General features: G+C 41.4%; 1 protein-coding gene across 1 annotated transcript in view; it reads right to left on the bottom strand.

Annotated features, from left to right (window-relative positions):
• The window catches only part of LHFPL6 (LHFPL tetraspan subfamily member 6), a 266,102-nt gene that overhangs the window by 23,122 nt on the left and 217,455 nt on the right, over nt 1-25,525 (bottom strand). Inside the window, exon 3 of the mRNA XM_070409137.1 lies at nt 4,308-4,406. Coding sequence (XP_070265238.1) covers nt 4,308-4,406 — 99 coding nt within the window. The remainder of the gene's footprint in view (nt 1-4,307; nt 4,407-25,525) is intronic.

The raw sequence follows: 25,525 nt of genomic DNA, 5'->3' as shown, positions 1-25,525 counted from the left end.
CAGTGGTTCACAACCTTCCTAATGCCTCGACCCTTTAATACAGTTCCTCATGTTGTGGTGACCCCCAACCATAAAATTATTTTTGTTGCTACTTCATAACTGTAATTTTGCTACTGTTATGAATCGCAATGTAAATATCTGATATGCAGGATGTATTTTCATTGTTACAAATGGAACATAATTAAAGCATAGTGATTAATCACAAAAACAATATGTAATTATATATGTATTTTCAGATGGTCTTAGGTGACCCCTGTGAAAGGGTCATTCGACCCCCAAAGGGGTCTCGACCCACAGGTTGAGAACCGCTGCTGTAGGATAATTGGATGGGACTGCTCAGTGCAGTCTTGGACTGACCTAAGCCCTGACCTGGGGGCTGAAGGGATCAATAAAGGAGCACATCTGGAATGAAGACATTTCTGGCATGTCAGGGGTATGCTTTGGTTGAAATCAGGGGGCTTCAAACTACAGTCCAACCACCTGTTTTTGTAAATAAAGTTTTATTGGGACACAGTCATACAAACTCATACATGAAGTACCTATCATGTTACAATTGCAGAGCTGAGTAGTTAAAATAGAGAATATATGGTTCATAAAACTGAAAATATTTACTTATCTGTCTCTTACAGAAATGTCTGCCAGCCTCTGGTTTGGAGTCACCAACTATAGTGGAATAATATTGGCAAAGCAACCACAGTGCCTACTGCTTCGTCTGACACTTTTCCTTTCTAACATACTTCCCATGTATATTATCTTCTGGAATATCTGCCGCTCCTGCTAGGTTTTAAGTTCCCTGGGGGCCGTGAATAGTGTCTTTTTAAATTACTTGCTGGTGCTGGGTCATAAGCATCTAGCATAGGGTCTGGCACACTGGCAGTACCCCATAAATATCTGTTGGCTGAGTGAGTGAATGAATGTGCTCCTTAAATAATCTTTCATGTGGGAACAGAAGCAATGGTTTCTTTCAGGATGTGCTATAGAAAGAGAGTAACAACATTTCAATAAGGCATGCCAAGAAAGTGACCCATCTTCCACAAAAGGGGGACATGAACCTTATCATGAACATTTCCCAACCTCTGGGAGGAAGATGTGACTACATACTCTCTCCTTTGAGAGGAGGCAGAAATAAGCTAAGATTCTCAGAAGTTGCAGAGGTAGGGTGTATGCCACTGAAAGTGAGGCCCAGAGCTCTCCTTACCGAGAATGTTCACCCTCACATGCATGCTGTGCCTCCCAACCCCAAATTTGCTGCCAACCCCATAATCTGTGACTTCACTCACTCACTGAAGTTCAGCCTTCGTTAGTGTTCAGGGAACAGTAACAACTTCTTAAAGATAATAAATATAGGCAATCCAGTGAGATAGGCATAGTGATATCTCTATGCCAGTTTCTCTACATTTTCTTTCTAAAATAAAGATAACAGAGTCTTCAAAAATAATAGTAATCTGAAGAAAGCAAACTCGATACACTCAAAATACTTGTTCAGGGGATCTAGAAACAAATTTTATGTGTAAACTAGAGGCCCAGTGCACGAATTTGTGCACCATTGAGGTCCCTCGGCCTGGCCTGCGGGATCAAGCTGAAACCGATTCTCCGACATCCCCCGAGGGGTCCCGGATTTCGAGAGAGTGCAGGCCCACCGGTGCATGATCAGGGCCAGGGAGGGACAGGGGAGGTTAGCCAGCCCAGGAGGGACAGCAGGAGGGCTCCAGGGTGTGTCTGGCCTGTCTTGCTCAGTCCTGGTTGGCCAGATCCCAACAGCAAGCTAACCTATCAGTTGGAGCGTCTGCCCCCTGATAGTCAGTGTACCTCATAGCGAACAGTTGAGCGGCCTTAGCATATCATTAGCATATTATGCTTTGATTGGTTGAACGGATGACTGGACACATAGCATATTAGGCTTTTATTATATAGGATGATGCCAGTTTTGTTTTGTGTTTTTTTTTCTTAGCATGCAGTCTAAGAGAAATTTATAAATAAAAAGGCAAAAATTAAAATGACATTACAGTTTTTAAATTACTGAAATGGCTTCAGTGAGTTTAATAACATAAGATACTATTACCACTAGTAAAGAGGCAAGAGGTTTTTTTGTAAGTTTAAGTTTGACATTTTTAATCCACAATGCTGAGAAGATATAGAACATTGAGGTGCAGTAATGAAGATAAACAACAAGATCTCCATTTCATTATAACCTGATGATTAGTATAGCAGCACACAATAACAAGAGAGGTCAGCTAGAGCAGTATTCTAATCAAGTTGAGGCCTGTATGAAACAGCCAAGAAAGCTTCAAACACCAGAGAAAGGAAAATGCCAAACACTATTTTAAAATATCTCCCCTGGACACAGTTTGATTTTCTTTTCTTTTTTTTTTAAAATATATTTTATTGATTTTTTACAGAGAGGAAGGGAGAGAGATAGAGTGTTAGAAACATCGATGAGAGAGAAACATCGATCAGCTGCCTCCTGCACATCTCCCACTGGGGATGTGCCCGCAACCCAGGTACATGCCCTTGACCGGAATCGAACCTGGGACCTTTCAGTCCACAGGCCGACGCTCTATCCACTGAACCAAACCGGTTTTGGCCAGTTTGATTTTCAAAAACAAAAAAAACGAAAACCAAATGCTGATAGTCAAGTTTATGCCAGCATTTTCCCCTTCAGTTAATTTATGGCAAGCACAAATGAACCCAGACTTAGGAAAGCCTCATCATCAAGGAGGAAGAATGGGCAGTTTGTATTCGGGCAAAGTAGGTGATGTTTAGAGCACCATATTCTCTACCAAAAGAGCAGGTGCTATTTTGAGTGAAACAGGGTGTTTGTCATCCACTGAGTCAAATAAAATTGCTTCATTACAAATTCACAGACCTTTGATATGGTATCACATCTGTCCATTTTTCCCCCAATATCTCATAGAAACAAATTTTTCATAGAAGTTCTAACATAAGCATATTTTAAACGATTTGGGATATGGTGATACTGCCATTAGACCAATTCCCTCAAAATTTTTATTCTAAAAGTAAAACATTTAATGTGAAAAGTCTATGTTTAAGTTAGTAACTCACTATGCACTGAAGGTCAAAAACAATCTGTCTATCCACATATCAGGGGAAAATATTTGTTATCATATAGCAATGCATCTTATGGGTTCATAGTCTTTGTTCTAATAACACCAATTCTAGAAGAACATCCGAAGAAAATAATTCAATTAGGAAAAGACATATTAATTAAACTACTCATTATACTATGTCTTTAAATAACAGAAACTAGAGTAAGAAAGAAATAAGGAAGTGATGAAATTAATGGAGGTTTACAAACCAACTGAAATATTATCCTATCATTACAACTTATAATGGTGAAACCATGTAGTATGAAAAAAAAATTATAGGTTGAGCCCAAGTCAGTTTGGCTCAGTGGATAGAGCGTCAACCTGCGGACTGAAGGGTCCCAGGTTCAATTCAAGGGCACATGCCCGGGTTGCAGGTTCGATCCCCAGTTGGGGGCATGCAGGAAGCAGCCAATCAATGATTCTCTCTCATCATTGATGTTTCTCTCTCTCTCTCCCTCTCCCTTCCTCTCTGAAATCAATAAAAATATATTTAAAAAATTTATAGATTGCTAAGCAGAATACACTATATCTACACTTGAAAAATATCTGAATGTTCTAATTAGTACACAGGAAAATTCATAAGCCCCTTCATCAATGTGTGAATTCCCGCCTCTCCAGTTTCTGTATGGTCTCCTGATGAACTCTTCTCATTCCCCCCCTGTGCCTTTGCTATACCATAATCCTTGCCAGCAAGGTGTTTCTGTCTACTGCCAGAAAATCCACACATGTCACTTTCTTCAAAACCCAGTTTGATTCTTATCCCTGTCATAAAGTTGTCTGTTGCTCTGGAGTGGAAATTGCTATAGATTGCATATCCCTTACTGTCATTTCCTTGATGGTTTTGTTTGCTTTATTTCTCAGATAGAATGGGAATTCCATAGATAATTATTTTTAATATTTACAATGAGTAATAAATACATGATTTTTGAAAGAATTAATCAATAAATATAAACACGTCAGAGCAAGGATTATTTCTTTTCTTTGTATCTACAATATTTCCCCTAATTCAGACAAACAGTTGATTATCAATGACTGTTCACTAAAACAGAAGGATCATGAATGTACAGGTATTGTTACACATGATTCTGGCTGCAATACAGGGATGTGTTTTTCTTCCCCATCCCTTTTCCACCTTCTGCTCCTATGAAAGATCAAATAGGTTCTTCTCTAAAGGGAGTGCCTTCTATGAAAAGAACTTACCCAGGTCAAACTGGCCAGAAATGTAGCCACAAGTCTGCCGAACTTCCTCACTGTCCCAGCCCAAGGGGTAGAGGGCGCAGCCAGCACCAATCAACAAGCCTGCAAAGAGATAAATGAAGGGAGCCTTAGCAGTGTCCTTCTGCATCCCTAGATAAAGGTAGTGTGTGTGTGTGGGGGGGGGGGGGGGGGGGGGGGGGAGGGGGATCAATATTAGCAATATAACAAAGTAGCATGGTGTCTGCTTTTAAGAAATTAGCAGTCACAGCTCTCTCAAGCAATCTAAAGTTAGATTCCAAGAACAATTTCAAGTCCGCTTATAAAGAAAAAAGAAAAAAAACACACACACACACACCTTGACAAATGGCTTAGTTTGGTTCCAACTTTGCCTTTCAAAGCATCAAAAATCTTGCTTTAGGAAATACAATCTTGTTTAGGAAATAAGTCCTTTTAACTACTCTTATAAAAAGCCAACCAATTCCACCATCAATCCATGTAAAGTAATTCAACAGCAAGAAAAAGTGCCTAATAGGTTATGGTTCCTCATTCATTAGGTTGTTTTTCTAATTTAAGAATCAAAATAGAATGTTTCAGCATCATCAAATTTTACCATAGGCAGAGAGAACATAAAGATTTTCATAAATCACTTCAGCACATTGATTGTGCACTACCTGTTATAATGCTCTGTTGAGACGCTGAAAATCAAGGAGCATCCACTTGTCTCAGAAATACCTAAGAAGACAGACACTTATTGTAATCTAAGTCTTCCTTGCAGCTAAGAACAAAAGGTTTGATGATTGAAATGAATAAAGTGATGGATTTATTTTAATATTGATTAAGTTATCATGGCAGCACACTGTCCTGATAGCTTTCCATTGGCTTGATGAGTCTTTAGTTTTGCATTAAAGCCTCATATGGTTTAACAAGAAGCTGAATGAGATTTAAGCACCCACCATTGGAATCTGAGGGCTAATATAAAAGTAACATCTTATCATGTCAATCAGTAAGTACTATCTTTACCTGTAAGCCCCACAAGTGTGCTGGGCCAGTAGGACCAACGCATACACATTCTGATTGGTGAGAATATCTTCCTGGTCGGAGGCACTGTGGGTTATCAGGGGCTAAATGAGGGAGCCCCCCTAAATAAGAAAATGCATTAACATGGTAATGTAGAGGCAGAATGACAGGGCCCCAACTGTACCTCGAAGAGACCTCCACTGTTTCTGGATTGAGTCTCTTCCTTTGGTCTTCCTTCCCCCCTTTGGCTTTTCTCCCCACTGCCCCTTGTGGGTGACTTGAGTAGTTATAATTCATACAAATAGTTTATTTTCTCATAGGCATTTAAGGAGAAGCTGCTTTCCACCCCCACACCTGACCTCTATGCTGAGCAGTATGGAGAGACCTTCCCCATGAACTGACACACATTCCCCACCCTGGTGCCCCCACCTCCAATCTGCCCCTTGGTTAACAGCAAAGCGAATATCCAATGCAAAGGGGCTGTGATGTGAGGGAATGTCTGCAAATTGAAACTGCAAATCACTAATCCCAGGATGTCCTATGTATAAATATGAATTGTATTGAGGCTGAAAAGTAATTTAGAAGCAGTGGTGGGGGCTTTGCAGACCAAGCAAACATTCCAGTGACTGGTTTCCTTAGGCTTTCCTCTCATGATAGCATTTACGGCATTCTTATTTTGAAGCATTCCATTGCATTTATCTATCTATTTATTTATCTTTATTGTTGAAAGTATTACAGATGCTCCCTTTGTTTTTGTTTTTTTTTCCCCATATTGACCCCCTCCACCCCACACCCACCGCTCCCTTCCACACTGTTGTCTGTGTTCATGGGTTATGCATATATGCATATAAGTTCCCCGGTTAATCTCTCACCCCCCAGTTCCCCCACCCCCACCTTCCCTCTGAAATTCATCAGTCTGTTCCATGGTTCTATATCTCTAAGTCTATTTTGTTCATCTGTTTATTTTGTTCATTAAATTACACATATGAGTGAGATCATGTGATACTTATCTTTCTCTGACTGGCCTATATATATGTATTTTTATAACAATTCCAAATTAGTGTTATCCAGCTTCAAGTAAAGAGATAATTAATGAGGATATAAATGTTTGTGTAAACTGAATTCCATGAATAAATAATGTGACATCATTTCATGATGTACTGACATCTTAAATTAATAAGTAACACTAGTTTTTGAGATCTTGTGAGCAACATTTTTAATGCAGAAAGAAAGTTAAACCAGAAGATGTTTGAGAGTAAGAAAAATGAAAAATAGTAACATTTAAACCATCATTTTCTTTTTATCTGATAGGCAAACAAATGATAGACAATCTGATTTGTTAATGTTCTTTTTCAGTATGGCAGAAAATACTAGTATGTATCATGTATTCATGAAAGCACATGCCTTGGTCTAATATGACTTAGGCACTTTGGGAGACTAAATCAAAAGGAGTTTAAAATCTTATATAATAAAGAGCAAATATGAAAATGGTTGTCATGCCCTCACGCCATCACACCGTAATGGCTCAGACACTCAACACTGGGCACCAGCCAGATGCAAATGAGCTCACAAGAGAGGAATGGAGACCAGCCAGACACAAATGAGCTCACAAGAGAGGAATGGGGGCCAGCTAGGCTGCGGCCCGGGATAGAAACAAGCCACCCACCCTGTGGCCCCAGGCACCAGCAGCTGTGCCTGCGCCTGCGGCCTAGGAGAGGGACAAACCACACACCCCGTGGTCCCGGGCGCCAATGGCTGCACCTTCACCTATGGCCTGGGAGAAGAACAAACAGCCCGCCCCACTGTCCCAGGTGCCAGCGGCTGTGCCTGCGCCTGCGGCCCAGGAGAGGGACTGCGACCCTGGACTGCCCACCCATGGTCCCCTGCAGCTTCGGAGGGCCCGGGCTAAGCTGGCCTGGGTCCCGGGTGCCTGCAACCAGCCGGAGGAGGGAATCCTGGGTCCCGGGTACGGGGTGAGGCAGAGGCGGTTAGGGGCAATCAGGCCAGCAGGGGAGCAGTTAGGGGCAATCAGGCAGGCAGGCAGAGGTGGTTAGGGGTGATCAGGCAGGCAGGCAAAGGGGTTAGGGGTGATCAGGCAGGCAGGCAGGTGAGCGGTTAGGAGCCAGAGGTCCCAGATTGCGAGAGGCAGTCGGACATCCCCCGAGGGGTCCCGGATTGGAGAGTGTGCAGGCCGGGCTAAGGGACGCACTCCCCCCCCCCCCCCCCCCCCCCCCCGTGTACGAATTTCTTGCACCAGGCCTCTAGGGTCTACAATATGGAGCAAGTAGGCCTATGGTTATATAAGTGGTAGTACACTTGGCAGTCAGGGTTCTTTTGTAGAATATTGGGCTGTCTGTGTGACACTGTTGAAATATAGGTTCAACCATATAAATTAGGAACCATTTTATACATAGGAGATTTGTGTTATATGTATGAATTTTTAAAAAATACTCTTAAATATGCTCACATTAAAAAGAAGTGTTCAGTGGAGGGCAACCACCTTCCCTTGATTTTTATATTAATATTTATGTAGTTTTTGTTTTGTCATCTGCTAATATTTGCTAAGAGCAAAGATTCTGCAGATTTCAAAGGTTTTTGGAAACATTTCTGGGAGAAAAGTGTATGTTGCAAACTGATAAGGCTAATTAACTGTCACAGTTATCAAGTTCTGTAGGTAAATATCAGTGATCTCCCCAGCTACCTTGCTACCATTGTATGTTAAGGTGAAAGCAAATCCCAGAGTGAATTCAACCAAATATAAAACAAATGTTTATTAGCAAGCTGGCACAAAAAGTAGTCAGAGGATCAATTCTCTTAGTTCAGTGAAATCCTTCCCCCAAATCCATCAGATAGTCGTACCTTGGACACACAAATACAACAAATATTCAGATGGCAGGATCAAGGCCACTTCAGATCAGATCAGGTGATATCTTCCATTTAATGGAATGGAAGAGGGGGCATCGGATCAAAGAGAGTTCTAGATCTACATTGCTCAAGGTAGTAGCCATGAGCTACATGTAGCTATTTAAGTTTAAATTTAAATAAATTAAAATTAAGTAAAACTAAAAATTCAGTTCTTCAGTTGCATTAGCCACATTTTCAAGTGCCTAATAGCCACATGACTCCAGTGGCTACCATATTGGATAGCATAAATATAGACCATTTTCATAATTGCATAATGTGCTATTGGGGAGGGCTGTTCTAGACCTAAAACACCACTTCAAAGGGATGCTGGCCTGACCAGATTCATTTTTTTTAAAATTTATTTTTATTTTTTGCTAAAAGTATTACAAAGGGTATTACATAAGTGTCCTTTTTCTGCCCCCGCCCTTGACAATCCCCTGCCCTCCCTTACCCCCCAGTGTCTTATGTCCATTAGTTATGCTTATATGCATGCATACAAATCCTTCGGTTGATCTGTTACTCCCCTCCCTCCTGCCCCCCAACCCTCCCTGGCCTTCCCACTGCAGTTTGACAGTCAGTTTGAGGCAGCTCTGCCTCTGTATCTATTATTGTTCAAAACTGACCAGATTCTTATATGCTGTGCCTGCTACTGCTTGTTAACAATCAAAATCATACCTGCTCATTTAGATTCTCACTTTCTAGGTGGGGCTAGAGGCCAGGAAACTACATTTCAAAAACTCTCCTCTTAACAGTAATTCTGGTTCATATTCTGTCAATGAGAAGCCCTCAAGTGGGATTTAGAAGGTAAAAGAGATAAACCATATTCCCCATTGGCAGCCGCAGCTAGGAACATGTCTTTCTGCAGACAGTAAATGTGATTTTGCAAATGGCTACCTGGAATACCCTTAGCATCACCCACTAAGGGCATGTCATCAACTGCAACTTCTTTCAATCCTTGCACTTCCTGAATTCCTGCATTTGTCTCTGAACTTCACTTCCCCTGACCTTCTAATAGGTTTTTGAAACTTTGTGTCCCTGGGCTACATTCCTTCCTACTTGAAATATCTAGAGTGGTTCCTTTTACTGGCCAAACCCTGGCTGGTACATGCACAACTTGTTCAAAGGCAGAGGGGCTGATGCATATCTTTCTATCATATTCTATTACTTGAACATCATCCACTTTCTCAATTAACAATGTTAGGTTTAATCAAGCAATTGAATTGATACCACTCCCCTGAAAACTGGCTTTTCAGGTCACTTCACTATGGACATTCCCTTTGCTGAGACAACATTCATTATCTCCCCTCCGGGTATGCATGAAGTCTCTGCCTAGAAAAAAGCCTGCCAAAAGTCCTTTAAAAACTCCTGTCACTGGGTGCTGGAGCTGTTACAGAAGACCAAAGGAATACTAAGCACACTTCCTAGAGAAAGGGAGGGACCCTGTTTATTAACACTAGTGGACTCCGGGAATAATTTCCAAATCAGAGTGAAGTAACACGCAGAGGCTTCACTTTTTATAACCTTCTGGGGTCTTTGTCTTGCAGATATGGTTCCACCCCCTTTCATGGGCTTACAGGAAGGCCCCCAGGTGTTGGGGGTCCCCAGGCCATATCCGATGATCTGTTCTGGGGCCAGTGATAACGACCTCCCCTCCCCCCAGGGCAGTGCATTGTTCACAGTTTTTATGGCCTCACACGCCTTGCAAGACCAGTTCCCTCCTCAGAGCCATCCAGGCTCAGCCACCTGGTGTGCCGATGATCGAATAAATTTGTAACCCCTCACCACTCTGGCCTCATGGGTTCCTCCTTTGGCGACCTAACAACAATGGTCTCTAATATGATTTATGCTAATTATTAATCCTGGGGGTAAGTACAGATAGTAATATTAGAAGGCTTTATGTTAACGGTCTCTGTGGTTGTGGTCTCCAGTTATGGAACTTATGCTAATTAACCTCTTCTGGAATGTGGATTTTAAGAAGAGGTACTTCAAATGTTAACTAACCGACCTTAGATTGAAGTCGAATGTCATTTTATCAGCTAAACTTAAGTACTAAAATTGTAAAGTTAGAGACAATTAAACATAAAAGTGAGAACATATTTTTAATGGAAAAAAAATCTGCCATTGTTCATTTTAGCAGTGTTAAAACTTGTATCATGTTGTCGAAATCAATGTTTGATGGAACCATGGTTTGAAAATCCGTGAGTTAGATACCACTTAGATATTATACTTGTTGATGAAAAAGAGGCCATACACTAAATCTGAAAAGCTCAAGAGTGGCCCACATGACAGTGCTCACAAACTCAGAGACTGAAAATAACCACACAGGCTGGTCTGAATGTAAAAGTTCCTAACGTAAAGCAGGGCATGGTGGGTAGTCATGTCCTAGGCCTCCAACTTTCTTGACAAAGGTCAATCTTTACCTATGAAATTGTCTATTGTCTTTGTGTATCTAAATAATATACCTTACTCCCCACCACACCAGCCCGCATGACTTGTAACCTGTAATGATTATTGCGTGCCTACTTTCCCATACCTTTAATTCCTACTTCCCCACGTAATCTTTGTCCTTCTACCCAATATAAGCAGTTGGCTTATGGTGGGCCAGAAAGCAGATTTTTGTGGGTGACCTGCTACTCTCCCATATGCCAGCATTATTGAAATAAACCCTCATATATGATTCAACCCTGTCTCGGCTTAATTGGCTGAAGTAGTGATAAGCAGCCTGGATCCCTTGGTTGTCCGGTTATAATACTGTACACTGAAATAGGGCTCAGAAAAGATTCTGGAATCTAAAGTCATTGCCCAAATGATATCTTAATGACAGAATGAGTTTATCCACTGAGCCAAACCGGTTTCGGCTTAACAGAATGAGTTTAAATGGACTAATTTGCTCCTGGGAAGTGAATGGCTCTATTAGAATCTTCTGACTCACATGTTTTTATATCATTTACACAGATTTTCTTGATTAGATTTGTAAACCTTGTGGATACCACGTGGACTTAATTGTGTAGCATTTTAACCAAACTCCTCTGTCACTGCCATAAAAGACATCATGAAAAAAAGTCACATTGTAGGACATTTGGGAGATATGTGCCTATAGGAGTGGAAGTGAGAAAAGAGGCTGTGAAGCTAGAAAACAAACTGAGGAAGATGGCAACAGAGGTGGGGTGTTGGAGGAGGTGTGAGATCATTTGCAGCTATGGCTCATTTGCAATTCAGAAAAGACTTTGCAATCTGAAAGACTTTGTAAATTAAAAAAAAAAGATTTTAAAAAATTGATTTTTAGAGAGAAAAGAAAGGAGAGGGAGAGAGAGAAACATTGATGTGAGAGTGAAACATCGATCTGCTGTCTTCTGCACAACTCTACCAGCAACCTTTCTGTGCATAGGACGTCGCCCAACCAGCTGAGCCACATCAACTAGGACAAAACTTTGTAACTTTTTAAAAAAATATATATTTTATTGATTTTTTTTTTTTTTACAGAGAGGAAGGGAGAGGGATAGAGAGCCAGAAACATCGATGAGAGAGAAACATTGATCAGCTGCCTCCTGCACACTCCCCACTGAGGATGTGCCTGCAGCCAAGGTACATGCCCTTGACTGGAATTGAACCTGGGACCCCTGAGTCCGCAGGCCGACGCTCTATCCACTGAGCCAAACCAGTCAGGGCAAAACTTTGTAACTTTTAAGGGGTCATGAATAAATCACAAATTAGTGTAAATTAGTTCTATCCTTAGTTTTCTTTCATTACCTAGTTGGAATCAGCTATCAGGAGGCTATATAGACCATTAGGAAGATAATTCTGTGGAAGGTTTTAGGAATTTAGGGAGATGCTGCCTCCTATAAAAGAAAAGACAATAATTCAACAAATAACTCAATACTTCTTAAATTTAAAAAAAGTGAATATTGCATTGACTATTAGGCCATTTCAACCTGAGTACCCAAGGGTTTTGGCCTCACCCTGTACAAGACAAAGTATTTGAAGAACTAGGTCAGTGAAATGATCTCTAAGGAGAAGCCAGTGTTAGTGGAGAAGAGAAAGCACAGATAAATGCACAGAGATCAGCATTTGGGAGCTGTGTAGTGATGCTATGTTGTAAAAGAGGTCTGCCTTTAGCTCCACATGGGCTCCTGTGCCTAAATCTTAGTCCAGTATGCCTTGGCAGCCCATAAACCACCTGTAGTTGAAGCTGTATTTGTTTTTGCACAATGCTGGAAATAGCTGTCATGATATTAATTATTTCTTAGAATTTGAGTATGAAGTCTTAAGCTCCTAAAGAACTTAGCGGTCCAAGTAAGAAAAGGACTCTGGGAATTTTCCCTTCCTTACAGCAATTTCTATTCAATGTCAGTACTTAACACATAGCCATCAGCATATTAACATGACAATTGGGTTCTTGCAAAAAAAGCAACACAAATCTCTAGTCACCAAATGCCAGTTACTCTGCAAAAGTAGTAAGAATAGAGTCCTCATGTTAAAGTCATGAAGCCTTTTCTTTTTTTTTTCCAGGCTACTCTTCAAAGTTTTTATGTGATCTCACTTCTCTCCATGACTATTGCTCCATTCTTTTTCCACAGTTGGGTTTTTTGTTTTTTTATAGTGTGACTTTTTCCACCTATTGCCCTTTCAATGATCAAACCAGCTTTTCCCATGAATGCATCTTTTATGTTTTTTGGATACTTTTATCCTTTCTCTAGTTCCTTTATCTTCTTTTCAGTGACAAGCAATGAGGGAAATTGTTTTCTTTACTTTTCTCATGAAAGCTACTCAGTCTTGTAGACTATTATCTGGACTTCTCTTTGGAACACTTTGGCACTTTTCCATTTTCAAGTCTCCATATGCTAATTTATGTACATGATATTTGTCCCTTTCCAGAACTAGATAATGGTCCCTTTACAAAATGTAACAACAAAATAAATCCATTGGTGGGGAGTGAACAAGAGAGCAAGGGCCAGTGTTTAGCTCTTCAGACCTTGAAAGCATAATGAGGGGGAATCTACTTAAGTATTCTACAAGAAGGAGGCTTGGTTAGGCTCTCTCTCATAAACCACATTTCCTTTCAAAGTGCTTTCTGGAAATGGAGGCACAGAGGATGGAAGAGGCTTATCCAGATCAATCCCAGGGCCTCTTCCCTCCAGGGCAAGTGCCCTCCCTGGGAGGGCTTGCTAAGTCCTCCAACCTAAGGGCTCTTAAGGGTAGAGATTTTAGGGGAGGTCTCAATAAAATATTCATCAGCTTTCTAGGTGCATCCTTTCAGGGTCATGGTCTCCACTGATTAGATGGAGCCAGGGCAAAGGGTCCTGAAGTCAGCCATAGTGTTGCGTGTCTGGTGTTGCTGCTTTTCTGGGCCTGGAGCTGAAATGTTACCGAGGCCTAGATGTTATCCCTGGGGATTCAGGCTTAAAGGAGTAGTTGTGCAAAGGCCAGCATGGAAGTTGCATGAGGCCACTCTTCAGCCCCTTGTTCTTCTTCTAAGAGGGTCTATAACATGACTAGTGACATGCCAGGGGAGGAAAGGTCAGGGGAGGATCCTAACTACATGACCAGCAATGTGTAAGGTCAGGGGGTCTGAGCCCTGGTGACCTTCTATACCTGGCCCATCGTCCTTGCTCTGCTCATGTCTCTAAATGCCTACCACAAATTGAGAGATGTGCCAATACTGAGCCTGCACACATCTGGCTAGGGCCAAGCCATGACAGTCCTATTAAATGACTCCTGGTCAGTACCAGAATCATTTCTTAATGGGAATCCCCTGGCCTACTGCACCCATTAATTACTGGTTCTTTGAATATGTCTTAAACTTCTTATCTCTGAAAGTTAAATCTCTTCTCTCTGACTGAGATACTCTCCCTCCTTACCTTATGCTCAAACTCTACCATATGAAAATACCAACTGTAAATGTCTAGAAGCCTCAGTAGGCAGCCTGCCACCCCCTATCCCCTCCCCCATCCCCCAGGAAAGAAGTGAGCCCTAGGTTTTACCCTTTCCTGTGATCTCTACTGGTACTATGTACCATTTATTTAGGACTTACTACCTTACATTGTAGTTATTTGTAAGTATTACTTCTCTTAGAAGGCCAGAAACTCTACTATACATTCACTTGCTTTCCAACTCATTGGTTCATGATGTTTGTTAAATATTAAATATTAAGTAATGTTATTTATTTGGTATTTATAAGAGTCTCAGAATACAGGCATTGTATAAGATTATATAATACATAATATAAAAAAGATGATTGACCTCATTTGGCAGAGAAGAAAACTGAAGTCTGGAGGAGCAGGCTCATGCTCTTGATGCTACTATATGGAAACTCCAGGGACTTACTTGCAGGTTTGTCTGAGTCCTAACCCAGTATTTTTTTTACCTCCACCTTCAAATGCCTCCCGAATCCCCAAGTTCTAGCTTTGGGCTGACTTCCCATGTCCATGCATGTACTGAACCCTATTATAAGCGGAGAAGAATGAATAGAGCAGAGGTCAAGAGAGACTTCAAGTTGCCATTTCTCCAGGATTGATTCTACTGCTGCTTATGACCTAAGGCAAGGCCTCTGGGGAACCCTACAGACTCCCCCTTCCCTGGGACCCTACTGTGAGGTCTAGCACATAAAGCTCTCTGTTCATCAGAAGTTAAACCACGGAAAGATACCTTGTCCATATACAATATAAAATAGAAATATGATCATTTTTTGAACTGTCAAAAATAGTTTTACAAATCACAGAACTGTTTCTTTGCTGAAAACATCCTGCAGAAGAGAAAATGCTTTAGGTTTTCTTAAAATGTTTTCCCAAATGGCTCTTGTTAGGTCGCTGAAGGAGGAAAGCATGAGGCCAGAATGGCGAGGGATTATGAATTTATTCAATCATCCGCACACCAGGTGGCTGAGCCTGGATGGCTCCAGCACCCAGTGATAGGAGTCAGAGGTTTTTAAAGGACTTTTGGCGGGCTTTTTTTCTGGGCAGAGACTTCTTTATGCAAAACCGGAGGGGAGATAATGGAATGTGGTCATCGCAAGTGAAATGTGGTCACAGCAAAGGAAATGTCCATAGTGAAATGACCTGAAAAGCCAGTTCTCGGGGGTGGGGGGAGGGGAGTGGGGGGTGGTATTGATTTAATTGCTTGATCAAATCTAACAGCTCTTTGATTCTCATTTCTTCTCTTTTTCAAGAAGACACAAAAAAATTGTTAACCTAAAATAAAAAAGCCATTCAAACAAGCATTTATTTGAGATCAATAAAAATAACTATTTAGAATCATTCGTTCAACCAGAAGCCCAAATAATGTTCCCATTAAGAGACAAAGGCAATAGGTATTTATTAAAAGGAAGAGGAATGTTTACATTTTAGAAGGAAGGCAGTTCTATGGTGCAGATAACATAACATTTATCTAAAAACTGTTTTTTATTTTCAGTCCAGTAGTCATAATAATTGCTTTCTTGTTATCTGTGCAAATATATTTTTAGGAAATAAGGAAATAAGGCCAGTCACAAAGTTATTTTAGTATTCCAAGGTTTGAGATATAAGACATGCAAGGCAGTTCCTCCGGTGTGGCAGCGGTGGCTCCATTTTAAAGTGGCTCTGTTTATATTTTTGCTTAGAAGACATACAGTAGAATACCTGCTCCTTACCTCAGAGCAAAAACTTCACAAGCTAATTTTAGCCATGAGTGACTTGTCAACTTTGCTCTTTCTAGAGTTTTAGGCAAACATTATTAAAAAAATAAAAAATAAGTAAATAAAGTTGTTTCAAATAATGAAACTTTGGGGGAAGAGTTTGCAATTTCTGTATATAATAGGTTTTTTTTTATAAATTACATCTGATTGAAAGCAACATCTTTTAACCTTAGTAGATAAGAGCACCTCAATTCCATCATTTCACTTCTTTAGGTCTTTTTTAGTTTTCCTTATCTGTAAAATGGGGAAAATATCTACCTCTCAGGGTTGTTGCAAGGATTGAATGAGATAGTATATATAAGGAGATGGGCACAGAACTTCACAGTAAGAGTTCAATGAATGGTCCCTATTATTAAGCTTTAGGCTTTGTATTATATGTGGAACAGGGTGGTGAATTTGGTTCTAGCCACTGTGTGTAGAAATGCCTGAAAAACATGCTTAAAATCAAGTCCTCTGCACTCAGAGGTTTGCTTCTTAGATAGAATGCAGGGAGAGTTCCAGCAAGACATTCCTGGAACTATGAGCAAAGAACACTTGCCCTAATGCTCCTATCACCCATGCAAACCTCCATAGGCACAAATGAAAGTGCCACAGCATCACCCTCACACTTAGGCAAATAATTCATATGTTAATGACGAGGAACTCAAGAAGTTAAAAATTTTTTAGCTTTAGTTACATAGTTAATAGGCTTGGTAATTAATGCATGTAGAAAGCTGTTGTTCCAGGAACTGAAATGTATAACTGGACCTACCCTGACCCCAGGAGACCTGCACACATTTAGACCTTTGTACCCTGGAGGACTGCAAGTGATCGAGATATCTGAGCTATTGTGCTTCAGGGACAGAACCTCTCCGTCTGCTGCCCAGGGTACAGATAAAGAATCACCAGTCCGCAAATGAAGGGATGCTAGGAAAATTGCTGGACTGCAGCTTTTATCTGATTAACCTTTTCCCCAAATTCCAAACCCCTTACCTACTTTTTCCTAAATTCCAAACCCTTTACCAACACTTCTCTTCTTCTTATGAAAAAAGGTCAACTTGAGATGAGTTGTAAGATGTAACTTGCCATTTGTCTTCTCATATTTCCGGCCATCTGAATAAAGCGTCCATAAAGATTCAATCCTTGTCTCTGCTTATTGGTTCTGGTAATGACCAGTAGCATGAACACCAACTTTTCCGGTTTCACTACCACAAAGAGAATAACACTTTTATCTATTCTGTTTTTTGTTTTGTTTTTCTTTTATTGTTAAAGGTACTTTTAGTCTTTCTGGGAAGCAGGTAGAGCTAATACTGATGTCCCCATTTGGTAGATGAAGGAATGGAGTGACAGACAAGTGGGGAGATCTGAGTGTCATCAAGTGGATAACCAGAACTAGAGCTGGGACACAGCTAGAAGGCTTGTGAAGATGCAAATTCCAATTCTGTATCTCTGGGGCAGGGTCAGATCTCTAGTATTTTGAACCAGCTCCTGGAGGCAAGGCTGCTGTCTAGGACAGTGAGGGTCTATTGAACAGGGAGGGACTCTATTGGAAATAGTGTGGGCTGATTATGTCAGGTTTGAATCCTGGCACTACTTAACCAGATGTGTGATCTTGAGCAGCATTCTTTTAACTTCTCTTAGCTTAGACTTTCATTTATAAAACATACATAACATTGTCGATATTTTGAGCATTGTTATAAGAAATAAATAAAAGGCTTAATAAAAGTGCCCAGTTCAGTGTTGGGCATAAGAAAGGGGATCAGTAAATAGTAGTTTTGATTCAATGATACAAAATGATAATGTAATTAATTGTACCACTGCTGCTGCTGTGTTAGAACTGCATACATTTCACTCCAATATACCTGCCAATTTCAGATTCTTCATTAGCAGCGAAAGAGGCTCACCAGTTTAAAACAAAAAAATAAAAACACTAATCAAAGTCAGAGGTCTCTGCCTTACTGCTTGCGCACAGCTTCACAACAAATACATTTTCTGGAGCTGACCACATCTCTATAAGCTAAGAATTATTACATTTCTTTCCCTCCCCTAACATTATATTAAGTTAAATTTCAAACTTACTGAAAAGTTGGAAGGATCTACACTAATAAAAGGCAAACATGCACATTGACTGTACCCTCGCTACACCTTAAGCCACGCCCACCAGCCAATCAGAACGGCTATATGCAAATTAACCAAACCAAGATGGCAGTTAATTTGCATATACCGGCTGGGAGCAAAGACTGAAGACAACGTGGAAGCGAAGTGCTACAGAAGGGAGCAAAGTAGAGGCAGCGGAGACAGGAATGGAGCCAAGGCTGCGGAGGCAAGGGGCGGGAGGGGAAACCCAGCTGCAGTGACTGAGAGCGGGAGGGGAAACCCAGCCACAGCGGCTGGGAGCAGAAGCGAAGCCCGCCTCAGCGGGTTTCGCTCCCTTCTCTGCTTCGCTCCAGCCACAGAAAGCCCTATTCTTGCAGGAATCTTCCTGCAACGGGCCTCTAGTTGTATCATAAACACCCATATACATCATCTAAGTTCTAGGATAAACAAGTTTATAAAATTTATTTTATCACATATCTATCCATTTTCTCATTCCTCTATTGATTCATCAATCCGTTCTTTGGGGAGAGGGGAGATGTTTGTCATAGTAAGTTTCAAACATCAGTACATATGAAGTCTCTTTTCATTATTCATACTCCATCCCCTTTCCTTCCCTTGGCCCATTAGTCTGCACAGACCTATGAGGCAGACCCAAAAGTTAGACCCAAAAGCCATAACTGATATAACACTGCTTTACAGATTGATGGCACTAATTTTGGATACCACCTACCTGGAAGTGATTTACACACACATTTATATACAAGTAATTTATATAGGGCAATGACTACCTCTGAACCCCAACAGTCATATCAGCCATGCAAAAATTTCTCAAACTACCATCCTACAACCCAAAATAGGATCAGCTTGCTTCAGCTGTCTGACACTGATAAACCAATAAAAACTTCACAAGACATTTTATTTTATTTTAAAATATATTTTAATTGATTTCAAAGAGGAAGGGAGAGGGAGAGATAGAAACATCAATGATGAGAGAGAATCACTGATTTGCTGCCTCCTGCACGTCCCCTACTGGGGATTGAGCCCATAACCTGGGCATGTGCCTTTGACTGGAATCGAATCCAGGACCCCTCAGTCCCCTGGCTGATGCTCTGTCCACTGAGCCAAACTGGATAGGGCTTCACAAGACATTTTACAAAAGCCAGAGTGACGACATAAAAAGTTCCAGGAAAGCCCAGCCATTCAGCTCAGGGTTTTCAGTGGACATACATTCTTTAAGGATCACTGCTGTTTTGTATAAAAAAAATCATTCCTGATACCCCCTAAATGAGAAAAAAAAGAGCTAACCCAATCATCGCACTTGAACAGGAAAGCTCTCTGGGAGCAGAGGCAGGCTCCAACATATCCTGTCAAAAAGTTCTAACCAAAAAATGAAAAACAAACAAACAAAAAACCCACCTGTAAGTACATTTACACTGCAAACCTTGACCCCATCCTACATCAAGTCCAAACCAGACTCAATTAGTGCATGTTGGCAAATTGTGATTACCTACACTCAGATAAATATTCCAGAAGCAAACTGTTAGGAGCAAGGCGGGTGGAGTCAGAGAGCCCTGTATTGGAATGTCGGGTCTTACTAGATATTGATGGAGCAAGTCTCTTAAACTTGAGCCCCAAGAGTTTCATCCATAAAATGGATCTACCAGTGTCTCCTTACAGAGTTGTTGAGAGAATTAGACAAAATGTCCCAGTATAGTACAGAGCACATAGATGTAGCTTCCCTCTTATGAAATGATGAAGAAGAAGAAGGAAAGGTAACACTCTAAACATTTATTTATACAATAGTCACTTTATGAAAAAAAAAGTGCACTGCCACCGGGATGCACTGCTTTTACCACACGTTTGCAGGACTTGCTGGAATTATAGAGCACATGATGCCATAGGTCCTAAGTTTTAAGGTAACACATTCTAACATATCAGCATAAACTAGACTGCCATCCCCAGCCACCTCTGAGTCTTCCCCTGACATGCTTACAGATCTTGGCTTTGATTCCTGCTAAAGCACTAACTCCCAGCTTCCTTGCCCTCAGTCCCGTGGAGTGAATTAGCCTGGACAAGGGGAATAACATCACATATGCCTGATGGCTTACTGTGCAATCCTCCCAGAGGCCTGGGTGAGCTGATACCAGTGACACTGGCGGTGGGATCGAGGGTGCAGCAGTGCATAGACAGTTGGCAGGGGACAAGGCTCCTGAAATACACTGTCTCCTACAAGAATTGGAGCAAATTTGGGGGTTGTATCCTGTTTGAATGGAGACAACAGTGGAACCAAGCTGCCCTAGTTCTATGCATATCTGATGAGAAAGTGCTATGTTCATTTGGCTAATCCATAGCAGACCTATGGATCTGAGGTCTGAGGGAAGGGCCTGACTGAGTGGGGAAATGTGGGAAGTGAGTAACCAGATTCACTTGGGAGAAAGGAGAGGCAGGGCTGATTGTGGGTTGGGGAGAAGGGGATCAGAGAATGAGTCTTTTCATATGGCGGCAAAAAACATTAATTTGCTGTTTTTTAAATTAGCACCCAAAGCTACAGAGTCTGAAGAATGGGCCTGGCTAGATTTAAACTCCAGTGGGATCCTGACTTGGAAGCCTGCTGTGGACACAGGGTGGGAGGCTGGGAGCCAGAGATCCTTCCCTGTGGGGCTAGGCTCTGCACAGGTTTGTGGTGGCTTAGGCAGGTCACTCACTTTAAACTTTAGCACCTCCCTCATGCCAGTATAGATAAGCCACCTGTACCTTTCAGGGATGGTGTGATGATCAGAGAGTGCATGTTGGTTACCCAGTGCAGGTAGACACTCCAGGAATTGGTGACAGGCAAAGTGCCCTGCAGATGGTTAAGGATAAGCACAGACAGAGAGGAAACTATTTGGATGAAAATATCTTCCTCCCTAGTTGTGTTACCCTAATATAAAGTTACCCAGAACAAAGGAGAATCAGGTAGAGAAATCTAAAAGAGTGATGAGTTCCATACTAGGAGCCTATTTCAGTTCATAACAATATTTAAGAAACAGAATAAAACCTCTCTCCTCACTAGTGCCTTTAACCAATATAGCAAATGCCCAAGAATGGACAAATTCTGTGCTTCCAAACATTCTTCATTCATTACTACTTGTCTTTGAAAAAACGTGTTAGGGTAGGGAGCATTTGAGATCTTGTTCCTGGTATATGTTATCAAATTGGCTCAAATACACTCTCATAAAAATTCTCTACAGGGTTGGACACTTTTTGTGTGTATGACATTTACTTGAAGTAGTACAGCAGGATTCCTATGAAGCACACCCCAAACTTCCCTGTGAACCCTAAACCAATGCTAGGTACAAACAAGGACCTACTGTGCCTACTGACTCCCCAGTTTGCATCAGGTGAACTTGGTGAGCTCCCAGGAGACAAAGACTTTAGATATTGCTCTTTGGAAACAACATCAAATAAAAGACAGTCTCCAACCTCATTGGAGAGGAACTTATCAGGCACCTAACCACAAACAGACATCTGCCCCTGTCTATGACATTCACCTCTGCCTACAACAAACATCAATGAGAAGCTGCTGACACCAGAGATAGACAACTGTCCCAAGACATCAACAGGCATGTATATCTATGGATTGGTACTGAACTCAGAATCTGTTCATCTTTACCTGTCTTCTAATATTAGTCGTAATAGTTATATGCGTTCTTTGAGTGTTTCTATATAGTCTGTTTATTATTACTGAACATGTATAAGATAAATGTTAGTACTCTTTTCATGGCTTATGTAAATATTATACTAGATGCCAAACACTGAAAAATGAGGTGGAAAGCAAAACTCAGATTATGACAGTTCACAGGATAGAAATGATCTCCAGTGTTTTATTTGCAGTGAAAGCTGTAAGACCTGACTGCCTTCCATTTACCTGTCCTTCCCTTCTTGGAAAAAATTTGTCCTCAACTCAGATCTCATTGTTATGGTGAGAGAGTTAGCTTGACAGGCAAATACACAGGCAGGGGTCCAATGGAAAAAAAGGCGGGGGAACATAGGCAGGGGCAGACATGGCCGGGGGTGGGGGTGGGGGGGGATCGGGCCTAAGCCAGCAGGCGGACATCTTCCAAGGGATCCAGGACTGTGAGAGGGCACAGGCTGGGCTCAGGGACGCCCCCCCCCCCCTCCCACCAGTGCACAAATTTCTTGCACTGGGTCTCCAGTGAATATATAAAATCATTGTTGTGTGCTAACAGTGAGGTGGTACAAGTGGCCAAGGTACTTAAAACAGACAATTCTTTAAAGATACTATTTTTCCCCCTTCTTTCACTTTCAGGGACATCAGGAAAGAAAAACGTCATTTTATTTTCCCCAGGTCTTTTAAAAATATCAAGTCCATTTAAAAACAGTAAAGCCATCTGGAATAGCTGACAAACAATTTGGAAGCAAATTCTTTCAAGACATCTATAATGATTTTTTTTCTTTCCCTTTTGAAATGTCAAGGATAACTGAAACTTTTTACTTTTCCATCTGTGATTCACTGATTAATCCCAAACAAGTTTTGAAAGTACTCAAGAAGTTGTTTCCAGTCAGTTCACTGTATTTTAATTCAATTTTAAAATACCATATTCTGTCCTACATACCTCTAATCTGTAAAACTGTTATTCTCTGGAGCATTTGATATTTAAAAATATAAAATATTTAAAAAACATACATAGAAATGAGAAGTATTTCACAATGGGAAATTTTTATAATATTCTGAGTATTATAAATACTAGCATAAGCAGTCACAATGAGTCACTCATATCTTTTTCAAATATATTATTCTAAGAGGCATATTAAATAAACTGAAGGCCTGGTGCACTAAATTTGTGCATGGGAGGGGGGAGTCTCTCAGTCTGACCTGCACCTTCTCCATTCCAGGACCCCTCAGGGGATGTCCGGCTATTGGACATTCCTCTCACAATTCCGGACCGCTGACTCCTAACCGCTCACCTGCCTGATCACCCCTAACCATTCTGCCTGCCAGCCTGGTCACCCTTAACTTTCCTCCCCTGCCGGCCTCTGCCTCGGCCCCCGCCACGATGGCTTTGTCCGAAAGGATATCTGGAAGATGTCTGGTCTAATCAGCGTATTACCCTTTTATTAGTATAGATGGGGGGGCATGGCAAATGGGTACTATAGCATCTTACATAGCAGAATTAGTAGAAGGTAGAATCAGGAATTCTAAGTAGATGTAGTCATCCCAGGTGAAGGAAAGTCTGGCAATTGGCAGGTGCAGGACAAATTTGGGGAAAATGAAACTAAACTAAGTTGAGAATTAAGGGAGTAGAGAGGAGTGATGGTCAAATGGTTGAGAAGGGGCAAGTGACCTTTGCAGAAGGTCATTAATTCTGGGCCAAGAAAGTTGGATTTATTTAGTGGGCAAAGGGATCTTACGGTTTGTGAATTGAATTCCCAAACATAGAGCTGAAGGGGACCCTCAAGATGATCTAATCTAGTGCTTCTCAAAATTTGCCATCAAAATATTTCTAAAGACCAAGAGAAGGGAACCTCATACCTTATGCAGTCAGAAGTCCTACATTACTTATCAGTCCTCCTCTAAAACAGAAGGTCTGATTTCAACCTGAAAAATTATTGTGGGATTTTCCATTGAATTTCAGAGATAGCATTATTATTTTTTAAATTCTTCTCTGAGGATATGTTTTTTATTGATTTTAGAGGAGTAAAAAGAGAGGGGAGAAAGAGACAGAGAGAGAGAGAGAGAGAGAGAGAGAGAGACATCCACATGAGAGAGAAACATCCACTGGTTGCCTCCCATATACACCCCAACTGGGGATTAAACCTGAATGTATGTGCCCTGACCAGGAATGAAACCCACAATCTTTTGTTGTATGCGACAACACTGCAACCAACTGAGCCACTGGGCCAGGGTGATAGCATTTCTTTTTGTATAAAAATGCTTTCTGCAATATGGAGTTGAAGTAAAATTGATATTTGGGGTTTATCCTGTGGTTTCACATACACATAGCACACTAGCCTTTTCCCCTTTTAGTAAGAGTGGAGCTCAGTTTTACAAGAATGAATCTATGAATCTAGGCTGCAGCTCAAAAAGAATAAGTGACATGCTCAAAGTGACAGTAAAGGAATCAGAGATGGAATATCTCTTGTCCCTCTGTCCAAAGCTTTTTCTGCAACACCACATTGTCACACAGAAAAAGAAAGACCTGATCTGACTGGCACAGGGCACATCACATGCAAAAAGATTCAGTGTTCACCCAGTGCTACCATAGCATGAGATACATGCTTCCCCAAAGTTGGCCCCATGGGCCCACCAGGTCCCACCATGCCGCCCCCCTCCCCATGCACACGTGTGCACACACACACAGAACAGCTTCTAGTGGTGTGAAGGAGATGACTTACAGCAGGCTTCTTCCAGGGGATGGAAATTTCTAGCTTATTTACAAAGGGAGAACAGAGCCTCAGATGAATGCCTCTTTTCCTGCGTAGAGCTGAGCAGCTGCTAATCAAAGGCTGTCAAGCATGATTTGTATTACCCAGGACTTCTTGGAAGGCATAAAAAGACCTCAACACCATGTTTATCTCTTTCACTGCTGGTTCTGGCAATAGCATTACAGTCAGGCAGGCTGAGACAAAACGATTTTCTAAAAATATGGACCAACTGAGACTATTTAAAGCCTCCTTTTATGGAGTTAAAGTCAGGACTTTCCTGTTAGGCTGTTTTGTGTATTCTTTCCCAAACCCCGCTCTTCCAACAGCATTCTAGCCATCTAAAAAATACAATTATTTCTCTTTGCCGGGGGAGGGTTACAACCTCCCAAAGACTGGGAAGCAAGTCTGCATTCTTTCCAGGAGCCTGGGCAACTATTTGCAAGTGCTCCATCCTCAGGGCAGGATTCGGCGGGGCTCTGTCCGAGTTTCTGTTGGGAAATATTGGCTTTGTTGGTGGATCTGGTGCTGCCCAGCAGGTGGGACTGGCTGTAAGTCAGTCTGTTTCAATCCTTTCTAGGATGAGTTTCTACTTTTCCAACTTGTATGAAAGGAGAGAGTGAGATTCTAGAGGGTGAACTGCATGCCAAGATTTTATATGGGTGTTTAAATTTAGGGGGGAAGAAATTCAATCCGTCTGCATTAAGCTTTTTCACCCAACTCTGTTTGAATGGCTGCTGGTGACAATACTATGGTGACACTGGAGGAGGTTTGCTTTCAGTATATATAGATTCTATTTCCTTTATATTACAACCAATAAACAAAGGAAATGCAACTTTCAAACAAGCTTTCTAAACAGACCTATTTTCAGAATTTATGTTCCTTAAAGCTGCCAGCTATAAAGATATAAGATTTTACTTGAGAAAGGAACCGAATGGAACACCTAGTTCCATAGCTTTTCATATTGTGCCCCTTGAGGCCTGGTGTGGCGGGATGGGGGGATCTCCTTGGTGTCTAAAGAGCATGAACGCAGGTGGGGACAGGTGAGGAGACTAAAGAGGTGGAGAGGCCCTGGGCTCCACTGCTACTTCACCCAAGGCTGCTCTGCTCTGCTACTGGGCTTCCACGTGAT

This window comes from Myotis yumanensis, unplaced genomic scaffold (genome assembly GCF_028538775.1).
Source record: "Myotis yumanensis isolate MYYU_CA2020_CCGP unplaced genomic scaffold, mMyoYum1.0.hap1 SCAF_3, whole genome shotgun sequence".
Classification (NCBI taxonomy): domain Eukaryota; kingdom Metazoa; phylum Chordata; class Mammalia; order Chiroptera; family Vespertilionidae; genus Myotis; species Myotis yumanensis.
The sequence above is the reverse complement of the archived record's forward strand: the minus strand, read 5'-3'. Positions and strand labels throughout refer to the sequence as shown.